Source organism: Xiphophorus couchianus, chromosome 20 (genome assembly GCF_001444195.1).
Source record: "Xiphophorus couchianus chromosome 20, X_couchianus-1.0, whole genome shotgun sequence".
Classification (NCBI taxonomy): domain Eukaryota; kingdom Metazoa; phylum Chordata; class Actinopteri; order Cyprinodontiformes; family Poeciliidae; genus Xiphophorus; species Xiphophorus couchianus.
In genome coordinates, this window is record NC_040247.1 from 17,280,759 (window position 1) to 17,307,756 (window position 26,998).

A 26,998-nucleotide genomic window follows, 5' to 3' on the forward strand; every position below is an offset into this window, starting at 1 on the left:
ATCCTATTCTTAATAATGTGCATGTTGGTCTAACATTACACACATATATAGTATGTATGTATGTATATATAAAGCCCGATTAATTACATTGAACTTTATTGGCTGTGATGTGACAAAATGTGAAAAAACTAAAGAGGTGTGAATACTTTTGCGAGGTACAGCACATTAATAGCCAACACCACAGGAGGGCAAAAACCAGCATGCCCGTGAAGCTGCGTGACACCCATGTGAAATTCACGATTAATTAAATCAGCGGCTGACCCGCCGTGTCATCGCTGTCCCTCGTCAACGCTGCTTCTCGGGTTGGCCTCTGGACAGAGGTCGGGGGGTGGTGGGATCAAAACTGAAAGCGCAACAGACATGTGGTAAGGGCATCACTCCCTGCAGACTCATCACACCTCTGCAGAAACAGACTAAGTAGACAAAATGGTACAAGTGGTTGGTTATCACAGAAACAGCTGAAGTAATATAATGTTTTCTAACAGTTATTCTTTTTATTTGGTCACAGTCTTTTTATTGAAATACCAGAGGAACATTAGAGAATTACTGATTTCAATATTCAGTTTTATTAATTTAAGCTACAAAAATATCAAACACTTAACAAAACCTTAGTGCTTAGATATGTTAGATGTCAACATCGCAAGGGGGGCTGTTTTTATTCTATACACAATAAATTCCAGTAAAATGTTAAATTTCTCCAACATAGTCAATCTTCCTCATCTTCCTCCACTGGAAGGATATGACTCACTGTTGAGAAACTTTTATAACTGTGGCTATTAATCACCATGAAAACTAATGAAGCCACACTTTAAAATAATGATCAGCCTAAAAGGATGCCACAAGCCACAACTCAGTAAAAGGATTTTGAACAATCGAATGATTTTAAAAGCAATTAGCGTCTCAATTAAACGTTTATTGTTGTAGCGGCAACTCACAAACACAGTCCTCTCAAGGCACTTTGAAAGACAAACAATTCATATCCAATTATATACATCTCCATTTGGGCGGAAATCAGCTTAAACTGATGCATGTTAGCATCACAACTGAACCGCATAGTGAGATTCATGCAGCCAAACTTAATGCTATTTATTAAAATTTATGATGTAATACCAACTGGTAAAAGTCCATCTTAGGAAGTCCAGCCAATGACTTTGGCTTGACTTTGCAGCAATTGCTCTTTCTAAGCAAACATGTGGTGACAGTGGAGAGAAACATCTCCCTTTTAGCAGGAAGAAACCTCAACTAGAACCAGATTTATGGAGGTTGAGATTACACCAAGCGATATAGAGATAGAGAGATATGCAATAAATTTTTTTTACCATCTTATAAATAAATATATATCAAAAACTGAACTTGTAAAAAAAATCTCTCACATCACATCAGAGGTTTAGGATGATTGAAATTAATATCTAAAACAGATAAAGCTCCGGACTGCATTTGTTTCAATATCAAGCCATGAAGTAAAGTGCAGGGGTTTTTTTAAATTGTATGTAAATATCTTATTTTAACCTTTCAGACAATGACAGACCAAAACAAGTTAAACTGTGGCAATACAATACAATAATATTTCACTTTACGTTATTGTGCTTTATAAGGTTTTTCAAATTCTTTGCATCAAATGCTTCAAGCATGCCACAGGAATTTGCTCCACAATGATCGCCTTAAAACAGCTGAGATTTATTTGCATAACTTTCACTAATAAATCATTAGTTCTGATTCTAGCAGCTGTCATTTTGTTCCCACCTGAACTCAAGTGAAGCAGCAAAACTAGCAATCATTCCATTGTGAAACCTTGAAAACAGTCAGCCTCCAAGAGCAAGCTTAATAACTTATGAGCAGCTCACTCGCTTGTTGCTGGCCTGTGAAAAGCGCCGCCACCCATTCTCTGTTACGTCTTTTCTAACTGCTGGGTAGCAGATAAACAAGAATGTCCTCAGACCGCAGACAAAATTATGTGCCTGTTGCAGTGGAAATCAAATCATACTTCAGGAAGAAGCTGTTTGAAATCGAGGTGCGTTCAAACCATTGTCTCTGAAAGAAGAAAAAACAGCGACAGAGTCTTATTTTGCACGTGTGAGAGACAAACTAATTATTTGTAGGTACAATTCCCATTGGAAAATTTTATTCAACACTGAGGGACACAAACATGGCAATACATTTCTACATTTCCAGTACAATATCAACTTACAAAGAGATCACAACTAGATTCTGATAGGAGATGAACTCTGGCTACATTGAGAAGAAAATAAACTAGGTGAAGAGTGGGTTAATAACGTAAATTTGGAAAGACAGATCGCATTAAGATGCGATTATCTGAGTATAGAGTGACGAGAAAATAACCTGTACACCCTCGAAGGAAAAGCTGGTGATGTCAATAACTTGATTTATTGCCTCCGATTTGAAATCGGGTCTAATTGCAAAAACAGCAGCAGTTTATGTATTTAACAACCCAATTATTCCTAAGTTTAGGCGTTTTACGTTTAATCTTCCAAAAATCTGTAGAAGATGGACCCACAGTTACATCATATCCTGGTTGAAATGAAAACACCTGTTGCTGCACATCGTGTGCTGGTTCCCCTAGTGATGCTCTGTCCTGGCAGCATCTAAACACACAACCAGGGCTCCTAAAATCTGAGATTATGTTTAAGAAAGAGTACAGGCTTTGTTAGAAGGTGCAGAAAAAGGTGGTGTTGGTCACAGCATGAACAGCTTTAGATCCACCAACAACTCTGACAGATAACCAACAACAGCACAGCTGAGAAACACTCTAGCATGCCACTCAAACGGCCACGTCCCTTATTTCTCCTGTGTCCTTCCTATTCCTCTCCGTCTCCCAGGAACTTCCTCTTTGCAACCAGTCCAGCCTCTTCTTCAGCTCCTTCTTTTTCTCCATCATCATCTTCTTCTTCAGGGGTTCCTTTTTCCTTCTCGCCCTCCATCCCGTCTCCTTCCTCTAGCTCCTCCTGGTCCATGTCAAGTTCTTCGAAGGATGAGCCGCTGCCTACAGAGTCGTTTGAACCTCTGTCGCTGTGCTCCCTGTGCTTATTGTCTTCGTTTGAGTCCATTATGTCTCTGAGGGGCAGAGAGGAGGCCAGAGAGGCAGCAGTGGAAGCTGCCAGAGAAGTCTCCCTGCTGTCCCAAGGCACACCGCCGCTTACTGAGCTCACGTCACTGTGGGAATCTGCACCTGCAGCAATTTAAAAATTAAGAGGAATTAAATCGGGACTGTGTTAAAAAGTCATGTGCAAATCTGATAAAAACTTAAATGAGAAGTGGCAAAGCAAGCTAATTTCAGGCTGGGTTAACCAGAAAATTTGTTCCAGTTTATCAAGTGGATGCTGTGATAAGTTACATATGGACCTTTGGCCAACGATAACATGTCAAAGTTTTATTAGAATACCAATGCAAGTGTCTATTACCATGATATTTACTCTGGATGATTTACATCTGACTAAAACCACACATAGGAAGGTGATTCTGTGCAGATATTAAATGAATCCATACAATATCATCATTTACAGTACAGACCAAAAGTTTGGACACACCTTTTAATTCAATGAGTTTCCTTTATTTTCATGACTATTGACATTGTAGATTCACACTGAAGGCATCAAAACTATGAATAACACATGTGGAAATATGAACTTAACAAAAAAGTGTAAAACAACTGAAAATAGCCCTTATATTCTAGTTTCTTCAAAGTAGCAACCTTTTGCTGTGATTACTGCTTTGCACACACTCTGCATTTTCTTGATGAGCTTCAAGAGGTAGTCACCTGAAATGGTTTTCACTTCATAGGTGAGCCCTGTCAGGTTAATAAGTGGGATTTCTTGCCTTAAAAATAGTCATGAAAATGAAGAAAACCCTTTGAATTAGAAGGTGTGTCCAAACGTCTGGTCTGTACTGTATGTGTTTTATAAATAATGGTGTTGGAAAAGTAAAGCCACATAGGAAGAGTTTTACAAGAGCATTTATGTTCCTTGAATATGTTTTACATTTTGTCTTGTTATGAAAAAAATGTTACCTGTATTGTATTTTATGAGAGATTAACACAACACAGCGCATAACTTTTAAGGAGATGGAAAAGAATACATAGTTTTTGAAACAGAAATCTAAAAAGTGTGGAGTGCATTTGTGTTACACCGATACTCCTAAGTAAAGTCTAGTTTAACTAATCCTCTTCAGCAGTAACTTGTCACCTAACAATGTGTGTAATTTAATTACACACAGATGTTGGCAATATCCAGTTAGCAAACAGCATCATGAAGACGAAGGAACACAGCAGACAGGTCAGGAAAAAAAGCTGTGGAGAAGTCTGGACATCTCATCGGTCGTCCCAAAGTGAGACACACTCCACTGTAAGTAAATAAAATGGCTGTCCACCTAAAGTGAATAGGCAGGGAAGAAGAAAAATAGTAAGAGAAACAGCCAAAAGGCTCATGGTAACCCTGGAGGAGCTGCAGAGATCCAACATGTTCAAAGAAAAATTATTAGCAATTGACAAGTCTGACCTTCATAAAAGAGGCCACTGTGAAAATAGCTTTTTGAGTTCCTGTAAACAGCTTGCTACAAGCCATAGAGGACATACAAAATAACATAACAAATAAAAACTAAAAAACAATTTGTGTGTCAAAAAGTAAGCTGCAATAGAATGCGGTTTTATTAAAAGTCAATTAATGAGGTAGAATGGCCCAGTCAAAGAATAGACTAAATCCCTTTCAGAATCTGTGACACACTTTGAAAATTGATGTCTACAAATTGTTCCAGTTTAATAAAAATGAGCAAATTTGCAAGAAAAGTTGTCAAACATTTAAGTCAAAGGATGTACAAAGTTGGTAGAGACATAACTCAAGAGTCCTGGAGCTGACTGATGGATGATGAAAAGAATATATGTCGCACTTTAAAGAAAAATGATCATTTTCCTCTCACTTCACAATTGCACACATTTTAATATTCCATCAAACAAATTCACAATGCATTACATCGAAATTTGTCGTCATTACAAGACAATATGAAATGATTCAAGGGGTATCAATTTTTTTTGCAATACATTGTAGAGCAGAGAAATGTAACCAATTAGTTGAGTTCAAATAAAACAGACGATAATATTTAAAGACAAAAATCTGTTTCTTATAAAGCGCCTCAGATGACTCATGTTTTACACTTTTCAACCTTATTGTGCATTTCATTCTCAGCAGCTGGCTGCAGCTAGGCTTGTCTTCTGCATGTTACTTATCTGTACTCACAGAGTGCATCCATTTGCTTAATAGGTGGAGATTTCCTCACCGACATGATCAGTGTGCTAATGCTTTCCGTCTAAGCCTATATTTTTCTAGCCTTTGATCTACGTTTCCCTGTGAGCCAATCATCATTCATTACCCCAAGCTAAGGGTCCTTTTTCATCTAAGCGATTGGTCCTGATTGTTGTTGCTGGAATGTGCACAGCTGGAAATCTGCAAAAAAGTTGACAGAGTGACGAATTAAACGGAAGTTAGAAATAAATTGTGTCCAACAAATCCACGGCCTGCAGAGAGATGGACGGAGTAAGGCTGGCAAATGAAAAACATGAGGACTTTCTAAAATTGCAAATGAAAGCAGAGTAAGTGTCAACTCTGGGAAATGTAAGGAGCACATCATACCTGCCACCTACACAACAAATATCACTAAGCGATCGCACCTCCAGCGGTCTCTTTTCGGGTGAAAGAAAAGAGTGAAGAAAACCAGAAAAAAGCCAAGTTTACATCATTGTAATAAATATCTGGTCAAGCTAGTAATATATGGTTTTCAGTTAATTTTGTTGTAGTTAGATACGTCATTGTTTTAATGCATCATGCTCTCATCCATGCCTGGTGTGTTTTGCCAGTAAAGTGACCGCCTTGACGTTAAATGCGTTTGACAGATAAATCCTGACTTGACTTTGCTCTCCCACCGGACACCATGCTCATCCCTTTCTTTCTGCCTTTACACTCCCAAGAAGCATCAGGCGCACGTCTGCGTGGGCTGGCACTGAAATGCGTCATTAGGGACAGAAATACAATAAACATGGAGTCTCCGAGATGCTCCCTAAGGTCAGCCATTTCTTTTTATTATTTGTTTGAATCTTCACCAATTTAATTATCACGTCCAGCAGATGTGATCCCGCCTGCAGTGTACATGTGAACTTCATATAGGTTATTTATAATATCTGATGATTGGGTTGCAAGTTCAGACAAAACCTACAAGAAATGGGAGAAATGTGATTTTTTTGGGAATGGTCCTGGTTCAAACTGCATGTAGGTGGGTTGTGTTTTGATTCCAATAACATGGAAACTCCACTGGGACTCATTTCATATGATAAGTAACACTGAACTGTAAGGAATTGTATGGGTTTTAATTGGCCTTTTTAGGCTAATTTCTTCGGATCAGCACCTTCAAGGAAGAGGCTTGGCATGCCGGACAACTTCCACACGTTCAAAATCAGCATGCAACCCTTAAAATTTGTGTAGTGGTAGAAGCCAGCGGAAGTCTCTTGGAAAACATTTGCCTAAATGAATTGCTAAATTGGACCCATTGGGATTATTAGCAGCGGATCAAGGTCTTGTTCTTCAAACTGCTGAAACAGAGGAGAAGGCTTTTTTTTAAGGAGGTAATTAGTTACAGAAACAGCTGAGACATGGTGAAAGAGTTTGCAGAATGGTGAGACAAGTCCAACATGAAATATATAAACAGAAATTAGGAAGTGTTAAATTAGATGGATCATCTTGTTTATGAACACCGACTTAGTGGCAGGAGCGCTTAGGGATCCTCATTTAGGGATTTCTGGGTAAAACACCATTTGTCTAAATCTGCTAATGTGTCCTATGAGGTCTCCCTGGCAGCCTGGCAATAAACTAATTATGAAGAAAGCAATGAATTGCTTATTGTTAACAAAGGTTTTAAAAAGTGTTGTTTGTTTTTTTTAAACCACCAATATTTTTCATCAAACCACAACTATGGTTTAGAGTTATTTCAATGAGATACTAGAGAAAATGTTAGGGTGACTGCAGTTTTTTACAACTGTATGGAGCCTAAAGTAACAGAGTACTGCCGCTCCAGCACCTGTTGCTGCTCGGTCAGCTGACTGAAAAATGAATCCCACACTTTTGCCTATCTTACAGTCTCTCCAGTTTTTTACAATTTTGGAAGGGTTTTAATGAGGACAAAATACTGCAAATATTTTGAAAGTAGTACCACAAGATTGGTGATTTTGAATGGATTTTTTTTATTTTTAAATCACAAAAACGATAGCAAAATCTTAGATGGAGTGCTTATAAAAAGCTCATATATTTCCTGTATGAAAGAAAAACAGTCATAGCTTTGAAGCTAAACCTAGCACTACCGTTCACTCTTAATAAGGGAAAACTGTCTCAAAACTGCAGTATGTAATCTACAGTCAGCAGCTCTATGCAAACTCCAACAGATAGTCTGACAAATCAGCTAGCACTAGCTTGTTATTCACAGTTACTCAACTTCCACAATATACTCTGTTACTGGGTAACAGAAGTTAACAACGTTTTCTTGTTATACTATAACTTTTTGTTGTTATTATAATAACAAAAAAATATAATAATCTTCATTCTAAGCCACTGAAAATTACTACAAACTAAATGGGTGTTAATTCTGTATTTTTGCTATGTCTGTGTTTCAAAAGCCTAAACACCCACCAATTTTTATTTTTTAGAAATTACTACCTTTACTCTCTTATGTTATTTATGGCTTTTATAAAACATAAAAGCGATTATTGTCACCAATCTTTGTCGTAACATCATCATATTGCAATATTTTTACTCAAGACAAGCACACTACGAGAATGAAAAACCCAATCACACAAAAAAGTTAGGAAAAGTTCTAATCCAGCACGTGTCTTTAAAGTGCCACTAACTTATATCGTGCAAAATGTCTTTTTTAACATCACGTATTTGCTCCTCCAGGTCCAAGAACGTTTATTTATACCCAAAGGGAAATTTGTTCTGCAGCAAGAAACCACATGGAGCTCACCACCCAATTACGTAACAATCCCACCATATCAAGAAAAATGTGACAAGTAATAATCATATTTTAAAGAAACAAATGTAGAGTCGATGGTAGTGTCATACAGAATCTAAACCTGTGAAGCTTCACTTAAATATTCTGCAAACCAAGTGTGAGACAAGTCATTTCTAACATCTGAATTGAAGCACTTTAAATTCCCAGGCACTGGAACATATCATCTTAGAAAAGTCCTAAAGCAATGAAATAGATTACATACATTTGGGAGCTGAGCTTTGGGTCAGGAAAATAATTTTGTTTTAATAAAATATGAGTTACTTAAACAAATCTTTGTCATGATTTTAAAATCCTAGAATGACCCAAAAAATTGGGTCATTCTGGGATGCAAAGCAACATGTAGAGCAAAGAACCATGTTGTTGCTGACTGCCCAATATTTGGATGAAATTATGTACATTTAATCACAAAGAGCCCCACAGAATTATATCTGTGTAACATCATTGAGAGCTTTAAAACAAGGAGGAGGGGTTTCAGAATCATTAGAGTAACAACAGTAGTTTTAACAGAATGCTGCATATTTTACATCCTATTTTCATCACATTTAAAAAATAAATAAATAAAGTTTAACTCTTTAACCCTTTCATGCATGAATTATGATCCTTTGTGTCAGAATTTTTTTCCCATTTTTTAAATTTTTTTTCTTAAGGCATAAAAAAGGTAGGAAATTTTTTTTGTAAAAATACATTTTTTTTATTTTAAATTTTTATGTGATCAATTGTAATTTTGTCCAAATACAAAGTTGTTATTTGAAAAATACATCAGTAGTATTGTTCCTTAGGGGTTATCTGATGTCACAATATTTTTTTTACTTGCAAGAGTCGTCTACAGTAGAAGGAGGGACCGGGTCGGTTCTCATGCTTTTTTGTCTGTCGGCCATATTGTATTTAACAAAAATAATTTCTTGCATTTGCAGCTGATGGCCAGTAGTTGATGGTATATTTTATGATGCATTAGTGTCCACTTCAGTGGTCTGTGTGCATTTATAACATAAAAATCCACAGGAAGCACAAAAAAATGGCTTTTAGATAGCTGTCCACTGTAGTGACCACTATGCATGACAGGGTTAATTACCTCAACCAAAACAGTCACAGAGGATCTTTTGACGAAGTTTTCACAATATATTAAAACAACTGCTTCTCCATCAACAGCGAAGACATTGAGCAGGAAATTCAATAATTCTGGACTCACTGGGGAAGCTGCAGTAAACCAAAACGTATGTTTCTTATTAGAGCTGATGCAGCCATGCTTTGACATGATCACATCAATTTCCCACAGCTGCTGGGCAATGCTGAACCGATTGACCTCATCAGTGAAGCAGATATAGGCTAGGGCTATTCATGCTAATTACTACAATTTACACATGGATATTGAATCTGTATGCTCCTAATTAAAATATTTAATGAAAGTTTCCTGAAGATTTCCTTTTGTGCCTTTATTGGTGGTTTTGCTGAAAGTTAATGTTTTCCACATAGCATTACTGATGCAAAACGTATTAATTAAACCCCACATCTCTGTTTTTAAAGTTTTTGTTTGTTCTTTAGATATTGTAAGCAGCTAATTGTATGTCCGTTTGATCAGAGGTGTCCAATTTAACTGGCTAAAAGTTTATTGACTTCAAATTTTGCTAACTGCTTTGGCTGGAGTGAACAGAAGGTCACCATATTTGCAGGCACATTTTTGAAAGTAAATTTTTGCTGGTATATTTCAAGTATAAAAAAAAATCACATAATAATTACACAGAATGTAAGTTAAGTGTCAAAAATAAGTCTGATTCTTACAAGACCATATTTCTTAGGCATTGTGCTACTGAAGTCAAATAAAGACAAAAATCTGCAGACACAGAAGTATGCTTCTGCTACATGTCAAATTATGTAAACCATAGACACTCATTAAGAAATATGAGGGGAAAATGCTCCAATAGTAAAAAACAATTTTAAGTTTTACTTTTTAGAAATACTGCCACAAGAGACTCCTTAACACCTTAAACATCGTAATAATATATATCATTGCTAAAACTCCACCAAACATGCAACAGCCCCTTATCAAAAAACATTACTTTTTTCCCTGCATTATTCTCAGGAATTCATATTGGCTCATGTAGCCTTTCAAAGAGGATAAACCAAGATTTTTCTGTTGTATCATGCCTGCTTGAACACTGAACAGAACTAAAAAGTTTTCTATTTTTTTCTATCTTGATAAAGCTGGATGCACCAGCAGCATCTGTATAGCTTTGGCATTGATTCTGGCTCTCCTCTGAGAAACCGCTGCTCTATTATTTTCCCAAAAATGTCGCTCTTGGTTACTGTGTGTATTTTTATGCACAAGACTCTCAGAGCCTATGGACTAGAACAGAATTTACTCACACTGAAACAAATTGTTCCATCATTAGAACAAAAACAGGCAATGGGGTGAAAGCCAGGGCCAAAACCATTTCCACAGTCTCTTCCAGGAATCCAGTATGGTTCCCTGAAAAACCACTGGAAAATCTCACTGGACCAGAAGGTTACCTCTGGTTTGAGGTGGTCTTACAGTGAAACTCACGGCGCTTAAGAATGAGGTTTAAAAAAAAAACAGTTTAAAAAACAATTTATTTCAGACGATAGAGGATCTATTTGCTTTGTTCAGTATTTGATTGGAAACTTCAAAGGGTGATAAACAGCCTGCGCTGTGATAAAGAGGTAATAAAAAAACAATATTAACTGCAAAGCTGGACACAAATAGTGTTATCCTGAATGGGACAGGCAGTGTAAAAGCAGCTATTGTGTTAAATAGTGCCTCATATACAGTTATATTCAATTCTATTAGATATACAGAATTTAATATGCGGTGCAGCTGCATGTACAAGACTATATAGCTGTGAATGAGAAATTGTAAAAACGAAAAAGCATCAAAAGACCTATAAACCTCATAATTACCAGAGAGGCAAAGTGCAAAAAGTTCCCAGTTGGGGTCCTATTGCTTTGCAAAAGTTTGTATATTTTTTATAGACATTATTGTTTCTGTTCCCACTAAAACTTCTTCAGTTCCTCGTCTGCAAACAGAACTTTCAGAAAAAGTTGCTCTCCTGCTTCATCAAGTCAGTGCCTTGATTTCAGAACTATCAGTATCAAAGATGTTGTGCTAAGCTGCACTCTTTGCTTTCCTTGTGTCTGTCCCACACACACAGCGGTGTGTGTGACCTGCAGGTGAGTGGAGACACGCAGAGCGGGGAGCTGCAGTGGGCCGTACACAGAGTTTCACTTCTCCTGAATTTTCATTGAAAACCCCAATTTTGTTGATCAACAAAATAATGTTCACGGCCTGTAATGCTATTTTGCAAGACGTGTTTTTGAAGGCTGAGGCTTTTACTTTTAAAAACCGCTGGTGTAAAACACATGTTAAAACACAACCTGACTGGAGATTAATCATAGGTCATGTGAAATTGGATCATTTTGATGTTACAGTGTTTTAGTTGAGATTTTACAGTCTTAACAATAGGTCTACATCATTTTAGAAAATCCTTTGATTGTAATAGTGTTGTTGAGGATATCAGCTCTGATAAATCCACACACCATCTTTCTCAACTTTAAATAAAACACCTCCAACTCTGTGGGACCTTCAGCGCCTTGAGCACTGTTGCCTTTCGTCAGGCGTGGACATACTGGATGAAGACTTCATCCAAGAGTCCAATAAAACACTGGCATGGTAAGTGTCAATCCCTAACATGTCAAATAAAACAAATATTTCTCTCACAGTACTCAGAGGTATCTGATACCGCTGGTGAGCAACACTTGCCACTGGGTGAGGTGAGGATTACATTCCAATTAGCTCATCAGCCGAGGAATGCTCTGAATGACCAGAGATCAACCAGTGAGATCTTTGGCCTTTAATGACCAAAGGTCTCCCTGGATCATTTGCAGTTTATGTCTAATATGCTTAGGGGCCTCTGACAAGATGCCTGGTTCCTCATCTTGCTTACAATGACAACTCTTTCCACTTGGCTTCCAAATAACTTCTACCTGATTGAGAAAGCAACCATTAGTGTTTCTACACAGTGATTATGTACATCTGTTGAAATCACAACTAGAGAAGGGAACTCACTCAGAAAGTTGAGTGGTATTCATAAAGACATGCTGAGTATTGAGTCAATATTTAGAAGTTTGGAGTATAAATTTAGGATCAGCACTAAGCAGATGAAATGCAGAAGTATTTTGGCTTAAAAATTCAAGCCCAAAGGCTACAAGCCCCTACTGACTCAAAGATAGCATTAACATGCATGGGCTCAGCAGCTATTGTATAAAATACTGTTTTTGAGCAATACTACATTCACTCATAATATGTTTGGTTGTTAAGAATACCAACTAAGGATTTTAAATTTGTGGAATTAAAGATAACATTCTCCTTTAAATAAAATATACATTTTGTCATGTTTATTTTCCATTAGAGTTGAGGTATTATGAATATAGTGTGCATGTAGGAATGTGACCCGAGCACTTTCACAGAATGTCACAAAATAACATTTGATATAAGATAGTTTAAGAAACAAAAATATGTTTAAAAACTCCAAAAATACAACAACAACAAATAAATAAAAGTCTAAAACAAGCACATATTGATGTGAGACTGCGTGGGTCTGAATTATTGTACTATTCTTACCACCTGTACGTAACTCTATTTATTTCTCCATCGACTATGACCAGCTGAAGAAAAGGATCTCCACAGCATGATGCTGCCATCACTATGTTGCAGTGGGTGATGTGTCCCCAACATACCCTGAGGAAAACTTCAAATATAATTTTTTTGAACAGTGGCTTTCTTCTCGTCTTGCAAACCAGATGTTTTGAGTACCTGACTGATAGTTGTTAAGTCGACACAGTCTCAGACCTGAGCTTTGTATCACGCTCTGAGTTACCATGGGAATCTTGACTGAGTCTCTGATTAATGCTCTCCTTAGTTAAGCTGTCAGGTTCGCAGGTGGACTGCCATGTCTTAACAGCTTAAGCATCACCACAACTTTCTCCTTGATCAGTCTGTTGTGTTCTTTGTTCTTCATCGGGTTGTTTGTTCACTGATGTTCTCTAAAAGCCTCTGGGGGCCTCACAGAAATGCTGCAATTTCTGAGATGAAATCTGAGGATAGTTGGTTGTGTTGGATTATCGGGGCATACTAGCATAAACAGGGTTGAAACAAATGTACACCATACTTTTCAGAAAAAAAGTAAAACCCTGCTTGTTTCTGTTGATCTATCAAATAAAATCCCAATAAAAAACATCCAAGTGTGTTAGGGTGATGTCACAAAATGAGAAAGGGTTCATAGAGAGTGAGTACTTTTGGCTCTGGAAAGATTTGCCGCCAGATAAATGTGTCTTGAGAATATTATTTTAACACAGTTGCTATAGGTGTCACTGCATTTTAGTTGATCCCAACATTATTTTCTTTGTTTTGTAATCTGTACATCAGAAAAATCAATACTGCCATGTCATGAGTTTTCAAGTCAAGCGAGACGGCAGTAGAGAGGAGACGGCATGTGGAGACGCATAGTTGCAATGACAGAACAATTACACACTCATGTCACTTGCTCTCAGTGATCAGCGGATGAGGTAGAGTCAAAGCAGCATCAGACAAAATAAAAGTTGGCACATTTATCTTCTTTTTAGCTTCTTAAGAAAACCAGAAACTGTTTCAGATTGATTTACTTTACTGTGATCATATGGCGTTATAAGCCTGTTTCGGTGTTTTATAGAGTAAAGTCACTCCAGTTCTCAGTGATGGGTGTGTTTGGGTGTTGCCAGAAGCTCTGATATACACCTGTGAAAAGTTAAACCACTGGAGGTCAGCAAAAACAAGATTTTCACAATGAGTTAACTCTCCTTTAAGAGAGTTTCAAAACTACCCATCAGTTTTGAAAATTTCTTGCAGGCAGACACAAAAAGTGGTATTTTGTTTTGTCTCGTTCCCCCCTGTACAATAACTGACAGTGTCTGAAGATGTGTGATGGTTTACCTGTAATGTCAGTTCCTCTGTCCTCATCAGAGTCCTCGTCTTTCCCGTCTGTTTTGACCTGCTCTGTGAGTTCTGGCACAAAGAAGTCCATCTGGCGACACAGAGGAACCATGTAGTTGATGAAATCTGAGTGGAAAGTCTCAATAAATGGGAAGGCACATAGTTTCCTCTCCTAAAAAGAAAAACAGAAGAAATCACATGTATGATCCCATCTCAAAATCTTCACGCAGATTTTCTCAGTTAATTTATTTCTTAAAAACAAAAAACATTGCAATGAGAACATCCCTGATTTTTAGGTGGGTTTTATAAGGCTTGGTGGATGTGTCTGTCTGAGTAAAATAGGAATAGAAGTCAGTATAATTTCTGAAAACCGTTGAGGTGTAGAAATGATTGACAGTGCACAGATCATTAGCTCAAAGGAATGCCTCAAGTTCACAAACTGAGGCAGAGATACAACCATGAAGTAAGAGAGTTTTATCATTAAGGACGGAACAGAAATCCTCCATTGTTACCAGATATAAGTAATCAACCCTCATGGGTTCCATATTCAATATGCAGGTAAAGAGGAAACACACACTGCTAGCCCAGTGCACATATTTTACTGACCACTAAGAAATGCAAGATGTAAAGAAGGAGAAAAAAGTGACATGTAGGGATGTAAAAACAATATCAAAGAGGAAGGCTCCAGCCAAGATATGGAAGAGGTAATTAGGAGATGCAGATCACTGTGGGAAGTTTATAAGATTATTTCCACATAATTTTCAGCCTTCTGCAGTGCGAAAATTAATTCACAACTGCAAAGCATTCAACTCAATTATTTAAAATGTCCAGGAGTGGGAGACCTAGTAAGTTCAACCAGAGGTCAGAACAGGCAACGCTCAGGAAAAAATAAAAAAGAGCTGCATCTTGAATTAGCTATAAAGCTTTTGTCACATTGTTTCTGATCTTGTTTCACGCTGGCAAACCAGATATAATGGAATTTTATGAAATGCATTTTACTAAACAGTAAGTCCTCTCCCTCCTCTAAGGTATGTGATTTGTTTATGATGGGCCCATTTTATATAATCTTGATGCGAATTGGTGAAAAATTTAGTCTGCTACGGTGCAAAGCCAAAATGAGATTCTTTTGCCAGAGTGGCAATCTCATTTCATTCTTATTCCACGTACAGTGATCAACTGTTCATTTCGGGCTGAAAGCTCAAAGCTCTACAGTCTTCTTCAGCTGTACGGGTTCTACACAGAATCAAAACTAGCCCTACATAATTATTTCATGCCTTTCATAATGTTCAAAAAGTATTATAGAGGAGTGAGCTCTCTGATGAGCCATCAATGAATAGCAGCAAGAGGCAGTACGATCTGAACTGTGATCTATAACAAAATGATAGATTACTCTTTGTGGTAGTCAAAGACTGAATACTAAACAATGGATTTAATGTTGATTCATTGCCTGAGAGAGCTAGGTGTTTACACCTAGCTAAAAGAAGAAGGGGTGTCAAATGCTTTGTGATAAACTTTAACCTGCCTTTAATCATAAAATGAAGCCTAGGCGCAAATTCAAACTGGAAGACCCTTTTATCCCCACCGGGACCCGTTAATTGAAGGGACCTGCCCACAATCGTCGACCTATCAACGCCGGACCAAGCCACGTCACGTCCAAACATCGACCAAGTCCCAGCTGATAAGGACCTTCATTCATGGCGTCCTTCGCTCTCCAGCCGAGCTCAACCCACCACCACCCCTTCTCCTCCATTCGCCCGGTCCTGAGGCCCGCACCCTCCTTTAACCTCCACCACCAGTGCCGGGCCCTGGGGGATGACGTTCCTAACAGCATCGGGGATGCTCATCTGAAGCCTATCGCTAATGCTGCGATAACCGTTATCCCCAGCCGGGGCCCGAGCGCCAAAGACTTTAAATTCTGTTTGTCAATAAACTCTTCTAATTGTCTTCTCATCTCCGTCTGAGTCTCTCCATATTGAACTGACATTTCTTGATGTAAGTACAGATAAATATGGCTATAAGTGAAATTAATTTTGCCATCCTTAAAATGTGTGATATTTTATTCTTTTAACTAGGTTACTGTGAGAACGTATGAGAGGTCATCGTCTTCCTAGAGTAGACAACATTCGGTATGATGATCTCAATATCTGGGAAAAGGCAGATTTTAAATTATGCACAACTGAGACCAAGAGAGTCATAGAAAATGGAGTAGAAAGTACATTTTAAGTTAAGGCTCATTTTATTTCATTTCAATTTATTTACGTAGCACAAATGGCAACATGTTTGCTAACTGCTGCTACCGCTAGTCTGGAGGAGTTGTGGAGAAGGCAGGGGGCTGGGTGCTCTGGGAAGCGGATTGCAGATTCAAGGAGCAGCTTTGTGGAAATAGGTGGGAGCAAGAGTTTTTGTATTCTGAATGGCCGCTACTGGAAATTAAATGATTTCTCATACATGCATGAAAGAATCAAAGCAACACTCCTGGTATGCTTTTGATGAGGAGTTAGCGATTGTAACATGATATAATGCTTAAAAATGTTTATTTTACATAATGCTATCCACCCCCTATAAAGATAAACATGATACAAATCTCAAATGTAACATTTCCTACTTAAACAATAAAAGACAAAATGGGGAAATGTACTTTTTTTGTTCATTTTACATTGTATGTTTTTCATACTCATCTTCTAAGTGTAACTTAAGATTTTTTATGTCAGGTCATTTTATTTAAGTAACTGTACATACTTCAGCTGTTGCCATGGCTTATGTGACAAATGTATTTATTCTCAGGAGATCTAGGGAGGAAAAAAAGGCTAAAAGCAGCCACGTAGCTCAATTTCCTGTGGTTGAGCTGGTCTTGGTGGATTGATAGTTTTTAATCTACTCTTTGCAAAAGATTTTGTAGAACACGATATGAATCATCTGGTTGCTGCTGAGCCTGAAGCTCTGAGTCTTCCAATGCAAATCAGCACTGATCTCCTTGAACTTGGTTAGATAATGAGTAGGAACCTGAGAGAAAAGCAGTCTGGTATTCTATCAGCAGACACACACACCCACCCCCACGCCCTCACACACACGTATGCACACACACAAAACAAAATAGGATATGAGCAAGATTAGAGTTTGCATAACTGACAAGATTTACTTTACTAAAACTGTAACTTGTTATATCAGTGTACGGCATTATAAAGTTTCACCTGCGTAATATCCATCTGTAAGTATAAACCCCTTTAGTGGAGGAACCTGTAGATTTTTCATTTAGAGATTTCCCTGATGATCACTAATAATCAATAATTCTTGAGACAAGAGACCTCCAGCATTATGTGTTCTGCATTATTATGCAGATCTCAAGACAAGACAAACTGGAAGGACTGAAGACTAAAGTGAAAAATCAACATGAGACAATCTCTGACAATGAAAATAACTGCAAAAACGAGAGCTACAAAAGATGCAAGAAAAAGCAAAAGCAAAGCTGACAGCTAGACCTGCACCGATTGCAGTTTGCAGGTTTCTGGCCTATTGTCGATTATGATCTTTAAAAAGTCTGACCTGCCAATTACAACTTTGATACCAATTTTTTTTTTTGTCTGAAATGTTGCTAAATGTAGCAAGAAAGTCAAATTTCTTGTGGGCTGATTATTGTCAATGTGGTGGGTGGGTCTGTCAGTCAAACTTCTCTCACAGCAGAGCAAAAGTGAACAGTGGTTGATTTTTAGACCTTTCCTGAGGTAAATGAGATTGGTGGATAAGATCAGCTTCACATGTAAGGATTGGCCAATCACTCCAAAAATTAGGGAAATCAAGGCAGACCTACTGACTGCACTCCATATAAACCCTGATTTGTGTAGAGAATGTGGAATAGGTTAGTTATCCCAGACTCTATATCAAAATTTAAATCATTGCTGATTAGCCCCCTTGTCATTTACAATATCCTATGTATTTTGTGACTTTCTAAATTAACAAAGCAGGAAAAAAAATAAACTCTGAAGAAAGACTGTAAAGCAGCAAAGCTAATATTTAGTTGTTTTCAATTGCTCACAGCTATATATGTTTGTGTATGTGTGCAGTTAATGAACTATGCATGCCCAAAAGGGTGACATGGAGTTAACTAAAAAGAATTTAATAAAACTAATCCTGAACCAAATGCATTCAGATTTCAACAAATAATAGGGAGCCATCATTTCAATTTTAGTTATTGGAGCTGAGCTTCGGAAATTGAAACAGGGAATTGAATCCAATACTGTCCAATAAAGAAAAAAACAATTAGACTCACAGGATTTACACATCATCTAAGCTTATCTAGCCAAGTATTACTTGGGTTTTGGGTGGCTTGTGCAAAACCTGGATTAATATGATACAGATCCTGTCAATACATGGATGGGAGAATGTAGCAATACCTCATCCCCATGTGATTTCTAACAAAAAATATTATTTTGGTGGACATGTTGGTACCTGTAAAATTCTGAACTTTTTTTAGCATTGCTTAAGACATTTTAATTAGTGATGAAATGGCTATAAAAAAGAAATTGTCTTGCATAACAAGGCTAACAACTTAAGTTAGCACCAAATACACCCACCAGAGATGAACACAACATTTAAGCATGACAATCAAGCTGATTTCTTAACTCACATGGGGTATCTGACAACAGCAGAGTTTGAAAAAGGAAATCACATTATCCAGAGGACTACTGACAAAGTCATTGGCTGTCAAATGTGTAGTTGAAGAACACGTCCTGAGACATCAATGTTTGTGAGATTAATAACATTTCTGGCTCTCAGTCAGGGACTTTTCAGGAACAATCTATTGTACGACTTCACTTTCTGGTCTGAAAAGTATCACTTCAAGCAAACACTTCTTGGCAGGTCTAATCACTAATTATTTATCATCCAAGCAAGCACTTCTACAAACTCCTCTTTTCTTGAAAAAACTTGTTCCTAATAAGGGCCTAAACGCCTTAGTGTTGTCAAATATTTCTGAATATGTTGCGACTGACAAGTTCCAACAAGTATTGGCTTTAAAAAAAGAGAAAACACTGAGTGAAATGAAGTCTCAAGACCTCAAAATAACACACTAATCTGTAAATAACACCAAGTTGGCTATGTAATTAATGTTTAATCGTTTACCACCACAATATATCATTCTGGAAATCTAGGTATTATTCTGCAAGCAGTCAGATTGTCACTGTATAAAGTTTTAAAGTAAAAGGATGACATTTTCAAACTTTATATCTCATCTTTTTATTTGATTTCAAGCTGAAATGTTTACTAAATGATGTCCTTCCCTGCAGGTGTTTTGGTTACTAAATCAGTTTTTTTATATATATTATTTCAATGCCACCTTTTTTTGAAATCTAAAATGTTGCCCTTTGATGTATTTCAAAGCTTTTAGTGATGCTGCATGAGAAAACTGGGTCATTTCTTATCAGCCCCTCTATTGTTGACATGAAGTTCAAAACTAGATGGTAATTTATACATTCTTGGTAGCAAATATTTTGGTTTTTGTAAACACCAGACAAACATTTCGCTTACGTTAACAAAACTTCCTTAAGTGATGCTAGTGCTTACACTTTCTCTTCATAGAGAAAAAAAATTACAAAGAAAAGAAAATACAGGAAAACTTGCATCTTCACATTTTAACACACAAGATTGGCATGCCATATTGACTTTGTTGAATAGTTACTGTATTATAATCTAAGTTGCTATCTGCAGAAACAATCAATGTAATGTAATTTATAATAAAGTTTATGAAAGTCAGTTTATGTACTTTGTGTTTACCGAGCAGCAAAACGACTGTCGTAAAAACCAGTGCCTTGTTCTATGCTTTGCTTTGTGTAGAGGGTCTGGACCCTTGGCTAATGAAAAACAATTGTTTGCTGGAGACATGGACTCTGTTGAAGCGTTAAAAGATTAGATCTGATTTTACCTAATCAATAAGGTTTGGCTGCGATGTATATAATGCACCAACTGGACCGCGAAGGAAGCCACTCAGTGAAGGTTACCGGAAGTTGTGTGTGTTGTGAACAACATGCTCCACAGTAAAAACTGAAGAGCCTAGCCAAACAACATCCTTGCCATTGTTTACAACTCCTCCATCTGTTTGCTGATTGGCTCGATTGAAATGAAACCAGAGAAATCAAGATCAATAAGTTGCATTAGAAGGAGATGAGTATCAAGAGGAATTGCGTAGGAAGGCAGTGCCCAAGCTACACCACAATAGTAGGTTATAGATATAAAGGTTATCCTTTTGTAAAAATTAATCAATTTATCCTTAAGTATATTTTATCTCCAAATTGGTATTGTATGCTGTTAACTGTTTCAATTTGTTTTGCTATTTTGTTGCAAATCCTCACATCATAAAGGTCATTCAGGAAATTCACCAGCAATAAAACACACGGAATCTGTTTGTGTAGAGAACAAAGACTAGAAAGGCAAGATTTCACTGGTGGATCTTGGGCAGATGGAGAAATTTAAACAGGAATCTCAACAGATTTGTGCCATCTAAAGCTCAGAAGACAAACGTTGTAACCATTACTCACCAGTATTCATTAAGGGTTCACAGTTTCAGAAACACATTTAAGTGTAATACTGTTGTATTGCACCAATATCAATTCAGATTAACCCATATATAAGAACACCACCAGTTGTTGTAAGATAACTTTGTCTCAGCCTTTAAGGAACCAGGATGTTGAGAGGGATTTCCCTCCTAAATACAAACAGCTTACAAAATGTGCCTGATAGAGGTGTGACAGCTCGATCGGTCCTTATTTCTTTCCCTTTAAGTGATTACTAATATTTTTTTCTGATTGAGTTAAAAGTCCATGTAATTGAATACTAATCAGCATTTGAAATCTGTTTATTTTCTGTCATTTTAGATTTACTGTAGTCTCACACGCCAGCTGACAAGACAACAAACAATATTGAGCAAAATGACGTGTGGAACATAGAAGGTTTCATCTCTAGAAGACAGCAATTAATCTCTTTACTCACTGAGGAAATGACTAAATATCTTGCAGATTATTCCTTTCATCAATTTCAAAACTCACTACTGGCCTTAAAGACTTAATTATCTGACAAACAAGTCTATTTCCTTCCTCTTCCTTCTTCTGGTCCCTGCCTCAACATGTGGTGTGAGAAAACGTGCCATCTTTTCCCTATAGCTCATCATGAAGTCAACACACATCAGCTAAACCTCTCTTTATGCGTGTTTGTGTTTGGGCTGCTGGGACTGAAATGTGCCATCCTGCAGGACAAGAGAGGCAGATGAGACTTGATGGTCTAAAAGCAGGCCAGTGGCTCTTTGGCTGCCGGCTCGAAGCAAACTCAACAGTTATGATCATCATTGTCAACCCTGCTTTCTCAAGGATTAAATATCATCATAGGCAAAGATGCCAACAACAACAAAAAAAAAGAAACAAATTGGATCAACGTAACCAGCACAACTTAAAGTCTATCACATTTGACTAAGATTTTAAAAGATCTCTAAAACAAAAAATAGCTTATTATTAACCTCTGTCTTCGAAACTTCTGGGAATTAGACAACCTCACTAAAATACCTGGGATTTTAATGACTGTGATGAATCTCAGGAATAAGTCTTTAATTACTAAAGGCATTCCCCTTAAGATAACCAACAAAACAATTGTAAGTAATTTGAAAAATAGCTAGTCAAGCCTCTCACGCTTATAAATTTGCCAGATTTTGCAGATTATGATCTGTTTGCGTGAAAAGGAGATGAAGAAGAATTTATCTAATTTCGTGAAGGGTTGAAATTTTTATTTATTTTAAAGGTTTTGTTGGCTCTAGTGGCCTTTATTTGAAAGTACAGTAGTTTGACAGGAAACAGGGTAATCAGAATGGGGAAGACATGCGGCAAATGTCGCCAGGCCGGGAATTGAACCTGTGACCACCGCCACGAGGATGTGGCGGTGGTCACATCCTCGTGGATGTATTGAGGCCATCTTGTATTGTATGGCCTCAATACAAGACCCATGTCTTGTATTGACAAGACATGGGTCAGTATAATACATGGGTCTGGCTTTGCCCTTGTGTCACCACAGCACCCCAAGAGTTGAAATTTTAAACATCTCACAAACACTCAAAGAATCAGCCCCATGAATAAAAAACTGCAGGCCTTGGCTGATCCACTTGCATAATGCTATGGTGTAGCTTAAGTTACTTATAAATAATTAGTGTCTTAACAACAGTAAACAGTAGTCAACACAGTATCAGTTTAAAGATGCAGAAGGGATTTCTTGCAGATGGACAAACACTCTATTGTCAGTTTTTACACTGTTAATTTTCCATGACCTCGCTTCACCATTTTGAAACTTGACGTAGAACATGCACCGTATAAAATGGTAGATATGCATCATTTCCACATATTATGTCTTCTGAAAATGCTCTGATGGCCGTCTACTGCAGACCAAATACACCTTATATGTACTACATACTGTAAAAACACATTTAAAAAAATCCTGTCCATCATCAATAAGACCTCAAGACCTCCATGGCCATTCAATTAATTGACTTTAATCTCCAAAACCTAATTTTGAAAAGTCGGGGAAGTTTTGTGTATCCAAAGTCTGGATCATGGATTTCCTATCTAAGCTTTGGGCTTAGACACACATATGAAAGCCTATAAAGATTATAAAACTCTTGTTGATTGCCTCAAATACAATTAAGTGAGTCCTGGGCAATTGCTTTATGAGCAGCAATAAAAACATGACGCTTTTATTGATTTAGTTGGAGAATTACAGCTTGTATCTTCCAGGGACAGTAAGAGGTCATTCACAGAGTAATGCCCTGCGGGCTTTGAGAGATGCATTGTATTCAAGGTCAGGGGCACTTCCAACACAGCTGACGCTTAAAGGTGTCTCTTCCAGTTGGTTAAGTGATGGCTTCACATCTGGCAGTATTAAAACCGCACCATTTATCCAAAAAAGCTAGTGGTTTGAAGTTTAAGTAGAAAAAGTTTTTTTCTGAACAATTAAATGCATCTGAGCAAAACATGATCAAATACACATTTCTCAAATTGAATGGGTACATTTTACATTGTTCAGTCCAATTATGTGAAACTTCTCAAGTAGTTCCTGCTGAAAACATGTTTGCTATCTGATGACTTGTTGAATCTGTTCCACAACTATATCCTGTGCTAAACTAATTGTCCTAGTTGAAAACTTATTTATTTATTTTGAACATAACAGAAGTATAAAATCACACACATGACCAAGAAATGCAAACACATAGTTTTGTACCACAATAATCTTAACAAGTTTGTAAAGGAGTAGGAAGTAGTAAGAAAACTCCTACCTCATAAACTTATACCATATTTTCAAATGGACCCTCACTATTAAATCAAATGAAAAAAAAAATATATAGGTTAATTAATTTTCCATTTTATCTGCTTTTATATATGTGTAAATATATACATTCATACATCCTTAAGCTCAAACTTGAGAGTTAGTGTTGTTTGAGAGCCTTCTCTGTGTTATCGTATCTTTGCTAATGGCAGAAAAAAGAAGTGACTTCCTTCAATAGTGACAAACTATGTCACTTCAAACTATGAAAGTTTTCATAGTTCCTGTTTCTTTGGAGTAGTTTCTACGGATGAGAGATCCCCAGGACAGCCAATAAATGCCTGAGCCAAATGCGACTGAAGGTAATCTGTGACAGGTAGACCATGATGCCAGATACTGAAGTATGGGAAAATGATAAGGTCATATATATACACAGTACAGACTGTACTGTATATATATATATATATATATATATATATATATATATATATATATATATATATATATATATGCTACTAGAAAATAATATATTGGTGAGATATTTTTAGGGCTCTTATTTAATTGTATAAGTGGTTAAAATTATGTTTCAATATGATTTATAAAGTTTAAAACTCTCCAAGACAGAGACATTTTGGTGATATAAAAAATTTCTGAATTAGCACACTGAACTGAATGATTCTCTGATTTTCTTTCTGTTGCAAACTTGGAGTTAACCTTGGGTCATCTATTGATCAATCTTTTTATGAGCTATGTCCCATTCAGGGACCATAACAGTGTTTCACAGGATGCCTAAACCTGAAGTCAGGTGTTTCCAAATTATAGCATTCTGGACATTAGAGCACAAATAATTAATTTATAAATTATAAATAAAGTAATTAGGTCTTATATATTTCATTGCAAAACAACAAAATCCTGGCATTGCTTCTGATTTTTTGCCTACATATTTTATTAGATCATCACTTTTCTATAACACTTGGTTTTATCAAATAAGGGCTACAGTTTCCCAAAATAAAGGCATACTCTTTAAAGCACAGTTTGTGAAAACTAATATGTTAAAAGTTAACATAAAATAAAACAATGGCAGTTTTTACACTCTATTGTGCATTTTGACTAAACCCAGTTTGAGAATAGGGGTGTAGCGATTCAATAATCTCACGTACGATAAGATATGATACGATATACTGATCACGATGCGATATGTATCGCAATATTTGGCAACCGATAAAATTAACTATGATTCGAAGCACTTTTATGATTTTCTGAAAGATTTTAGAAGGACAGAGAGATTTTAGTGACATTTTGTGTTCCATAGACTTGGATTTAATTAACTGAAAACTGATTAAAAGCACCAACTCCACAATACCTGACTGACTGGACAGAGTCTAACAGTCTACAGCTGGACAAAATGAATCAAAGATGCAGTGAGAAAATTTGTTTGTCATTTAATTTATGTGGATTTGACATAAAACCCCAAGTGTCAACAGTGATACGCGAGCTGAGTGGGGAGATTATCAGCCTCTGTTGACTCTCAATATGCAAATGATTGCACTTATGTTTTTCTTTTGGACATACTGTGGCTGCATTTTGGAGTAAACAAAGTCTTTTGAACTCTAGGGAAAAGGCTTTTCTACCTTGGCTACCGGAGTTAGCCGTGGCTGTAAGCTGTTTACTACTAGCTGCTGGGGGAGTGGCTCTGCCTCACCCCGTAGTGATCGACTCCTTGTAGCTGCGCAGCGCCGCCATTCCCATGCTTGGATCTCTGAGTAGCTGCCTCTCAGACTGCCAGGATCTCCCAGTCTCTGATACTCTTTGTCAGTTACTAATATGAATAATCGATCCGCCATCGTCATCATGGAAATCCTCACTGCGCCCAGACTCCGGCTGCGGGTTCCCCCTCTTCGTTTTCCAGCTCAAAACAGAGAGCCACTGCCTGCTGCATGTTCATTCTTCAGGTAAACCTTTATATACAGAACAGAAACCACTAAGCTAAAAACAAATTATGAAGTGGATGCCACTAGTCACTCCAATATCCAAACCTTTGCATTAATTTTGCGATCTCACTGCTTTTGCCGCTAGTCCGTTCGCGCCGCTACTCCATTCTGCTTCTCTTTCAGAGTTACTTGCACAATTTTACTTCGTTTTTTAGCATCAAAATACAGCCCATCATTATTTATTGAAGATTTGAGATTTCCAAAAACAAAGGAATCTAATGTTGCATTTCGTTTTTTACGTTTGGAAGCTCATTCCCTTTCACATAACCGGAAAAGCCGTTTTTTGACATTTCTCTGACATTCGGAAAAATATGGTTTACTTATTTTAGCATAACTCCCGTTTTACTTGGCCTATTAACACAATTTAAAAACTGGTGTGTAGTTTACAATGTGCACTCTAAGCACAAGTTGAAAGTGAGACTGGGGGCGGCGGAGTCTTGCTGCTACGCCGTCACAAACCAGACGTTAAAAAGTCGGCATAAGCCTATGGACCCCTATGGTTTAACGTATCGATACTCACGGATGAAAAATCGATACCTTCCGAGGGTGGAAAAAAATTGATAAATATCGTAAAATCGATATAATTATACAGCCCTATTTGAGAACCACTGGTCCTGTTGTCTAGAGCTAAAAAAATAAAACCATAAAATTACCCATTCTAAAAATTTTAAATGAGCATCTATTCAGTCAATAAATCAGAAGCAAAATACCAATGGGCAAAATGCAGTGACGTGCAGTCACAAGTGGCAGGTGAAGCATTGATTCATCATAAATAAAATGCTGAAAATAATATAAGAAAATCAATTTGTCTACTTGACTTTTCTATAATTTGTTTATGACAATTAAAAAGCTTAAAATACAGAAAGTTAGTTTAAAGAAAATCACCTACAGCTTAGGTGACTTCCTAAGCTGAAGATTTTGTGAAAATCTTCTGAATATGAAGATTTTTCACAAATAACTTAATCTGAGCAGTTGGGTAAGGATTTCTGCCTTCACTGTACTAGACTAGTTTAAAGAAACTCATGTTCCTAAGATGAAAAAAAAAACTGTATTCCTGTGAGGAGTGTGAATCAGTGACAGCACACCGCCCCCTCAGGGGAGAGACTTGAGATAAGGCTGTGGAGCGGCAACGAATAATGAAAGAAACCAGGATGTTCATTCACACTGATGGCCTACTATAATGGACCAAAGCTGGAAGAAGACCCTGACCTCTACCTGTGGGTGGTAACATCTATTCCAGGCATGCTCTCCTCTCCATTAATCAAAAGGCATTTGAACTGTGGGCTTCATGTTTGAATGAGCAACCTTGTCACACTAGTATACCACAGGGGCAATTATGAAACAGACATTTTGTCCTGTCCTATCTATCTATCTATCTATCTATCTATCTATCTATCTATCTATCTATCCGTCTTATCTCCCCTAGCACTAAGTGGTCACTGATGGCCTTTCTCTTTATGACAATTCAAATCAGATAACATTTTTATCGGAAGAAAAGATTGGTTCATTTTTATAAATAATGCACAGACTTTACATATGAATCACAACAAAAATTAGGAAAATAACGGTTCCTGCAAATTATGTTTTTTAAAGTCAAAGCAGTAGTTAGAGTGGTGAAAAGATAACTGTGGGCTGCAAGATTGTCTTGAAAACACTGAAAACGTAAAAGCGT

General features: G+C 37.1%; 1 protein-coding gene across 1 annotated transcript in view; it reads right to left on the bottom strand.

Annotated features, from left to right (window-relative positions):
- Positions 1–2,100: 2,100 nt before the first annotated feature.
- tex264a (testis expressed 264, ER-phagy receptor a) overlaps positions 2,101–26,998 on the bottom strand; it is a 78,976-nt gene continuing 54,078 nt past the window's right edge. The window contains exons 3-4 of the mRNA XM_028003399.1: positions 14,048–14,219; positions 2,101–3,187 (exon numbers count right to left, since the gene is read on the bottom strand). Coding sequence (XP_027859200.1) covers positions 2,817–3,187; positions 14,048–14,219 — 543 coding nt within the window. The 3' untranslated portion in view covers positions 2,101–2,816. The remainder of the gene's footprint in view (positions 3,188–14,047; positions 14,220–26,998) is intronic.